The sequence below is a fragment of the Cyprinodon variegatus genome, unplaced genomic scaffold, assembly GCF_000732505.1.
Source record: "Cyprinodon variegatus isolate N-32 unplaced genomic scaffold, C_variegatus-1.0 Scaffold79, whole genome shotgun sequence".
Classification (NCBI taxonomy): Eukaryota; Metazoa; Chordata; class Actinopteri; order Cyprinodontiformes; family Cyprinodontidae; genus Cyprinodon; species Cyprinodon variegatus.
This window is the reverse complement of record NW_015150532.1, coordinates 1,056,685-1,064,880: the sequence shown is the minus strand read 5'-3', so window position 1 is coordinate 1,064,880 and position 8,196 is coordinate 1,056,685. Positions and strand designations below refer to the sequence as shown.

The 8,196-nt window shown below is 42.6% G+C and overlaps 1 protein-coding gene across 1 annotated transcript; it reads right to left on the bottom strand.

The window, feature by feature from the left end:
• Positions 1-492: 492 nt before the first annotated feature.
• On the bottom strand, positions 493-7,915 carry LOC107083639 (phosphatidylinositol 3-kinase regulatory subunit gamma-like). Its single transcript, XM_015373008.1, has 10 exons — positions 7,565-7,915; positions 5,370-5,490; positions 5,165-5,263; positions 4,888-5,068; positions 4,680-4,796; positions 4,447-4,589; positions 4,189-4,365; positions 4,004-4,078; positions 3,747-3,917; positions 493-2,120 (listed from the first exon to the last, which is right to left on the bottom strand). Exons 1-10 carry the CDS (start codon positions 7,617-7,619, stop codon positions 1,844-1,846), a joined length of 1,416 nt encoding a protein of 471 aa, XP_015228494.1. The 5' UTR covers positions 7,620-7,915; the 3' UTR covers positions 493-1,843.
• Between the last annotated feature and the right edge of the window lie 281 nt (positions 7,916-8,196).

Sequence of the window (8,196 nt, the reverse complement as noted above, 5' to 3'; positions counted from 1 at the left end):
CACCAGGCTGGTTTTATTAGTTTATTTTTTGTCATTCCATGGAAGCATAGTTGGAGAGCAATATCTGACTAAATTGTTCATTTTCATATTTATGACTTTTGCCAGATTTATTATTTCTGTTACTATTGTGGGTTTTTCTTTCAATAAACAAGTAGTACCATAGATTTAGTCAAGCTCAAGGTCAGAGGGACAGATTTACCGTGCCTATGACCATTTTTGCAGCCCTCAAGATCCAAAAATAAGCTATCACATCAGGAAGAAGAGGCATTTATTCTTCTAAAACTACACAAAGTGGCTTTAAGTGACAAATCTATGGGAGGTAATTATAACTGAGCAGCATGCTCTTTGTCAATGATATGAAATCAGAAGTTTCACTTATACAGCTGATCTAAAAGTCAATAACACCCCTGGTTTAGAGTGTTAAAACTCCTCTGCAATGCTTTCAAGTGTCACAAAGTGGGAGTTTTTGAAAAATAAAGACACGTACGACTTCATAGGCTGACAAAACCTTTTTCAGTTTATTGTCTTTCAGCAAGATGAAGGTCAGAATCTCACATTTCTTAGCTTTACTCGAGGAGCTTCCTCAGTCCTCCAGTGGAGTAATATTTCTCAAGAGGATCCATCAACCTCCTCCAATGAAACCAACATGAGCAATACATCTTATAGCATCTCTATACAGAGTGTCCTTTACCTTGATAAAAAAAAAAATGTGCCAGGTATAACATGGTTCCTTTCCTCTTAGGCTATGTAGGCTGCGTGTTATGGAAAAAAAAAAAAAAAGAACATTCATAGCTAGAGCAACGCCACAATTCAAGTAAAGGAGGCAGGATACTTCCGGACCTCTGGCAGTTCACACAAACATCGGAGGCCGCGTGCAATCCCAACAAACCACCCGGTGGGGGGGAGAGGAGAGAGCATTTTCGTGGCAAAATGTCAACCTCTCACAACAGCGACACCTTCACCACCTCCGTCTTTCCCGACATAACATTGCAACAATAGAAATACTGTTGGATTGCACTTTCTTCAAGCTTTCATCTTGTGGCGTGTTTATAGAAAAAATATATATAGAATACAAAAAGCTTATACTTCTTTGAGTAACAGAATATAACATACAGTACTTCAGATTATGTTTCGATCAGCACATCAGCAGGTGTACATACATTGCCCTACCCTTGCCAAAATGCAGATACCACACTAAACAGGGATGTAGTTTTGCTCACTATTAAGTGCTTTGGTCAATGGGTACAACATTGAGTACGCTTTTACAATGGTTTTCTACAGTATGTTAATGCTATATAGTTATCCACTGTATATGAATGCTTTTACAAAAAAGGGCCAAGTAGTTAGGATGCACCATGACTTTTTAACATATTCACACCTGGTATTTTAACCAACCTAACTGATACCAACCTTTTAACAGCACTGTGTTGTTATGTTTTTCATTGTAAAACCCCCCTCACAAATGCACTTTGTAGTAGCAATCCAAAACATTTAACATTGGTTACATCTGTAGAGCTGAATCAATTTCCCATCCAGGAAATGGACATTTCCAGCTACGTCGAACTCGAAGGTGCAGCACCCGACGCCAGTGAACAAACTTCCGGTCGTTAACTTCCCTACCCAGAGGAAAAGGGGGGCGTTTGAACAGACGGCACTAAACGTGAAGTAGAAAACTGGTGTGAAACAGTCAGGCTGACATTCAAGTTCCGGTCCCACTTCAAATGCGTGAGATCCCATTCACAAAAGCTGATGGAATCACCGTAGTGCAAAACCTTTACACGATGCACCTTTCAATGCAGTCCTTCTCACAGGATGTGAAGAGCAAGTCTCTTTCCCGCTGCGGTTACATCTCCGGCGCTGCAGGGGGCAGTCCTGGCGACATGTGTTTGGGAGTCTGTAACAGTTTGTGCTCCTCAGAGTGTTGAGAAGCGGGGGCTGCAGCTTTGGCGTGCACGGGGTGCAGCAGCCGGACATCCAGGGCGTCATTGTGTTGGGCTAAGGAGTGCAGGTGATAGTGCAGGACGAGGTCTTTTAACGAGCAGTGGGCGTCGTAGGGCTCGGCGAAGCCGTATCCAAGCGGCGTGCTGTAGATCATACAATGCTTCACCTCTTCGTTCACACTGTTGGAAGGAAAGAAAATGAATGAGCAACAGAAAAAAAACAAGGCTCTATTTTAGGGAATCTTCAAATCCTTCACAAATCATGTTGAAAAATATTAATCTGAATTTAATTTAAATTTTCCCAGTTTAGATTTGATTGGTTTATATATTGGTTTCGTACTTTTCTGAAAGGGACCTAATAAACAATAATGCACAGAAGATGCTTTTTCTGTTCTAACAACTCAAATCGAAAGTTTTCTAAATCTCAACCTTTTTCTCTTTTACATACCGTAATTTTCGAACTATTAGCCGCACCTGAATATAAGCCACAGAAGCTAAATAGCATGATTTGTACATATACTAGCCGCACCGGACTATAAACCGCAGGTTTTTATGTTTAACACAAACTGTCTTACGCTCGCAATGTCCGTCTTTCTCGCTGTCGCTCTGTCTCGTACCACTCGCAGTAGAAGTCTGCTTCCGTAGGACCTCCACATTCCCGCACGCACGGCTACCGTACTTGTGTGCTGAAGCAAATGTGACATCAATATGGTGGATGGTAAAATCCATAGATTTAGGTCTTACCGTAGTGGCCGTTAGCTGTAAAAGTCCATAGATAAGCCACATTGTTATATAAGCCGCAAGGTCGAAAAATGGGGAAAAAGTCGCGGCTTATAGTCCGAAAATTACGGTAAATCTCATAAAAAAATTCAACATTTTGTCAAACGGTGTGGCTTTTTGCAATAAGGTCAGCCACATCAGTTTTAAACAAATCAGACAACTAGGGATGTGAGGCAAAAAAAATCCAAGCTGCGTGCTCTATTTTTGTAATTTGTTGTCCGTGAAACATGTCGCGCTTCAAAGAAATTCTCCAGTCAACAATTTCTGACGGTTTTACTAAAAAAAATCGGAGGATATAAGATGTGCTCTCCAATATGTTCTTAATTTTCATTGCAACTTTGCTGTGCTGCAATTGGCGGCTTTTCATTATGCTAGCTGTATTATGGGTAATTCTGGTGCGGAGAGTCGCACATCGTACTGTCCCGCGTCGCACGCTGTGATTGGTCAAGCCTAGGGGTGGAACGGTTCACAAAATCCATGGTCCGGTTCGGTTCGGTTCACGGTTTTGTGGTCATGGTTTTTGGTTTGGTTCGGTATATGTTGATTGTTAGCATGACATGTTGGTCGTTTTGCTGTTAGCATAAACAAAACGTGTTGCACAATGCTTGCACACTGTTGCACTTTTATCCACAACTTTCTTTCCGCCGTCATCGTAGGTCACTCTAAATGCAAAGTGGTCCCATACAGCAGACCTATAAAGTGCTGCTGGCGCGTCTTCTGAGCTCTGAAGCAACCTAAAGCAGCTGTTGACTGACAAAATGCTGCCATGATGCGGAGGGTTCAATAATGCCTGTTGTAGCTAGGTGTCTACTAGCCGGAGAAGTTTTCAGTCTTAAAGTTGACACCTTCATACCCGACCTCCATGTATAGCTTAGACCTGCTTGTGCATTGCTAACAGTAACAGGACAGCTCTTCAAGAGACGGACTAACCTTCCACAAGAACTACAGTGGAGCCGATATGTCACGGCACTTAAATTCATTCCACCATTACTTCATATGAAAGTGTCTCCAAAACTGACTACTTACACGACAGAGCAAGCGTAGCAGCCCTGCTTGCTGCTCTCTCGGATCAGAAATGTGCCGGAAATTTTGCCGTGAAGCATCTCCTCCGCTTGTGTTCGGCTCAGTTCCCCGACAAACCAACTCGCCTCATCATGATGTGGTAAATTCTTCTCGTCTCCCTTTAATACGTACGTGCTGGAAGAACGGGTAAAATAATATTACGATAAAGGCAACACTTTCTAAAAACAACTTTCTGTTTTCTGGTGTTTGTTAAAACTTACTCGTCAAGGCTGTCGCTGTGTATCCCAAGCCAGTCATTTATGCGTTTCTGCCGTACCCCTTTGTGATTAAGCCAGCTGGAGGAAGATGTGAATTTTTAAATGTATAATGTGCAGTAACTGCAAAAGTCTACTTGCGTAAGCTTTGTTTTGTTATTGAGCTTGCACGGGTCACCGCAAATACTCACTTGAGATACAGATCTCTGATGTTACGGAGCTGGATGAGGTCTGGCCGCAAGTTGTTAATCTTCCTGTCAGTCTCTCTGTAGTCCTCCACCTGTGTCCTCAAGTCTTCCTCCAGGTGCAGTTTGCTGTCGTAGATCTCTCCAAGTCGGCACTTCAGCTTTTCATAATTGATCAAAAAGCTACGGAGGTGGGAAGCAAATGTCAGCCAGACGCAAAACATATATGCATATATTTTGGTACAATATATCATGTTTAAGCACCTCTCCAAATCATTATCAGCTCCTTCTGAATGACTGTTCCTCTCGAACTCCTCCCCGTATCGCTCCTGCTCGCGACATTGCTCCTCAAAGATCAACATCGCCTCGTTGAAGGCCTCTATGGCCGTGCGCTTCATTTGGATCTCCTTTATGACAGAAAAGGTGAAATGTAAGAAAAATCGCATATGAACCTGATTTCTAATGAAAGATGCTGACTCATAAAACGATTTTGCTACCTGTGAGGTCTTGGTGAAGGCTTCGTAAAGACGGTCAAACTCTTTTGACTTCTCCTGGTACTGATTGTGGACCTCTTTGAGCTTTCTGCCAGCTACATCAAGACTGTCTTCCTTTACCTAAAGTCAAAATTGATTCACGGTCAAAAAAAAAATAAAAAATTGCATGCACTTAGTTTGGAAAACTATTTTCCGGGCTGACTTTTCTAACCTGCTGGAAACGGGACACTGGATGCGTGAGCATCAGATCCAGCGTAGCATTGTATTCCACCAGCGAGTGGTGCTGGTAGTACCAGATGAGTTCCACCACCGACGTAAACGTGAAGGGGTCCGAGAAGCCGTACTTCCCCTCATGGTGGTAGATCTTAATTAGCTTGTTGAGTCCATCTTTCCTGCAATGGAGGAACAGCGAACGCGTCATTAGATTGGTTTAAAATAGATGTGAGTGGAATTTCTCTTCTTTTTTTTCTTTTTCTCCTCGAACTTACCTTAAGGTCAAAGTATAGTCGCCTTGCATCTTTGTGGAAGCGTCCCTAACCAGAAAGGAGCCATCAGGCATGTCTCGAAGCTTCTCGTTCACCTCATCCCTAAGGACAAAAATCAGAAGATGCGTCTCACTAATGAATGATTACATTCCAAAGCTTTGGGTTTAAAAAAATAAAATTCATGATTCCAGTACAAATGTTGAACTACCTTGTTATATCTCCCCAGTACCAATCGGCATCCTGCAGAGAACAGACAGGTGGGGAAAGGCAGCTGTTGTTGTTGTTGTTCGTGGTGGACATCGCTGGTTTTGTTGACCGGGGAGGAAGAGCTATGCACAAAGGAAATAAAAAATAAAATAAGACTTAAGAAATAATTTTAAAAAACTATTTCGTAGAGGACAGTCGTCATATGATGAACCCATAAATATTACCGCTCCTCCCATTTCTCACCAGTAGACATACACCCACTTCTTGAAACAGCCATGCCTGATGGAACTGGTTAGGATCTGGGGGCAAGCCCAGGCATGTTTCCAACAGATGTCAAGAGGCCATACCATCAGGAAAACTCTTGAGTGGGGTCATTATCTCTATAGAAGTTGTGGCGATAAATTTTTAATTGTTGAAAATGTTGCAACAGCAATTATCACTAGAGCTGGACAATTTTTCTCAGCTTTTTTTGCTTCTAGAGACCAACTCAAACTGTCCCACAGCTCTAAAAAAACCCATCAATAATCACCACTACTATCATTTAAAAACTCCTCGTTGTTCATAACCATTTCCAGTTAAAAGTGAAGCATTTGCCAAAAGTGGAAAAGGAGAAATGTGCCTTTCATGAGGCAGTAAGGGGGAGGAACTGAGGCTGTTTTGCAGCATCCGCTCACCTTCTTTTTTCTGATCTCAGGAGAAGCAAAAGGCAGGTGCAGGAGGCATGAATGCGGCGGACTCTGAAAAATTAAATCTGCGCAACTTCCTCCTCCTCCTTTGTCTCTCTCCGTCCGGCCCCCTCTGCCAGAACACCACACTGACTGCCAAGACTAACATCCTTGGGATGGGTCAGGGAGAGGAATTTAATGTTTCGTAATTAAATACTACTTCTGACCCAAACCCAGCTTTTTCTCTAGTAGTTTTCATGAAATCTTGACCTTTAAGGGAGTAGGTTTATCCAGCATAAATGGCTACCATGGGAGAGCCTCCACACACACCTTCCCCTTCAACTTTACACACAGTAACAGTAAAACAGATTACAAAAAAGGATTTTTTTTTTTTTTTAATGAAACTTATCTGATTATTAGTTTTGGGTAAAAATATAGAATAAAGAGAGGTAAAGGTAAACAGTGGATGCATATGTAAAAAAAATCTATTTTTGTCACCCAGAAGCATAATAAAGGTTGTATTTGGACAGGAAAAATCCGCTTGCATTTTGCACATCAGAAAAGAAGACATGTAACATCTTTCATTCAATTGTGAATTAAAAGTGTTGGATCTGACACCAACTTTAAACAGAAGGTGCAGGCGTAACCCAATTCTGCACTTTCAATGCATACAACACAGGTCAGAAGGTTAACTTACAACTGACTAAACATGCAAATAAGAATAAAAAAAGACAGAATGACAACTTTTGGCCCCCTCTTTTTTTATGTGGGCTCCTCCAGCCGCCCCTTGGGTTCATGCCACCCTGGAGAGTGAGACATGTCACCCATACCCCCCAAAAAATGCAACTGTTCGCCTCATTAATTTGGACCTAAACTGCAGATTAAAATGATGGATGCCTTTTGACAATCAGTATAAACATCAATTTGTGACGCTAAATCTGCATTATTATAACTTCACAGATCTTAACCCAGTTATACCAGAGTAATAACGCATTAGTTAAAGTAATACAGTGAAAATCTGTTGGTCATGAGACCGATGGGTCTGCAGCCTACTTTCAGAAGCAGGCGGACAAATTAAACACGGCTGGCTGCGGAGGAGGAGGACAAAGCGCTCGTTTCATGGAGTCGCTCATTAACCAGCCTCTTCTCTCCAACACATCCGTGCGCATTTATTTTCTTTTCCTTCCCCTTTTTTCTTTTTCTTGTGTCTGAATCCCCGATCGGCTCGGCCACAGCCAGCCCTGCGAGCGCGCGCCGAGACAAAAGAAAAAAGGAGAGCAGGCTGAGCCCGATCCTCTGAGAACTATTACGTAATTGCCAAGTGAATTGCGCTATGCGCGCCAGGGCAACGCCGCTGGGGGAGCGCAGCGCCCTGGAGATGGGCATTCAACCCCCTCTGCATGTGTGCAGCATTTGATCATCTTCATTACAGATATGACAGAAGAGGATGCTTGCAAAGAAGAAGGAGAAAAAAAAGCTTTCATAGACCCGCAGAGCAGACAATGGCTGCCTGAGTTTAACCCTAACTTACCTGGTGGTGCTTGATCCATTTCGATGTAGAATAAAGCGTCGGGAGGATAAACCATTCCGGTTTTCCAGCAGTTGCACTTTCTTTGTTTTTAGTTATTTAAAAAAAAAATTAAACTTTTAGTTTAAAGAATAAACTGATCTAGGCTGGTTCTTCGGTGCAGACGCAACGTCCCGCATAGATTGAAAGAAAAAGATATCTCCTTTTGATTCCGAGTTGGAAAACATCCCCTAGTCCAGATGTTTTGTCTCAACATAGCCTGTCAAAGGCTGAGGATTTATTCTTTCCTTTTTTAGAGATTGTCTGGTGGCCGTGCCTCCTCTCTGTGCGGCGAAGCTCCTCTCCAGCTCCTCTCGGAAGTGCAGCGGCTTTAAACTGCTGCTCAGACATCATCTTGGCGCAGACCAACCTGCTAAAGTCAGGGAGGGGATAGTCTTTCCTTCTGCACCAGTCCATACCCCATAAAACACACGCACTCCGTATCAAACCGCACAATCATTAGAAAGAAATGTTTGACGATAATCTCAACATTTTCTCCTCGACGCGCTGAATTTCAGCTTTGTAAATTTGTATTTTACACGGATCCCCCCCGTAAATCATAATGGAACATCCCAGACGGTTTCATTCAGCTCCCC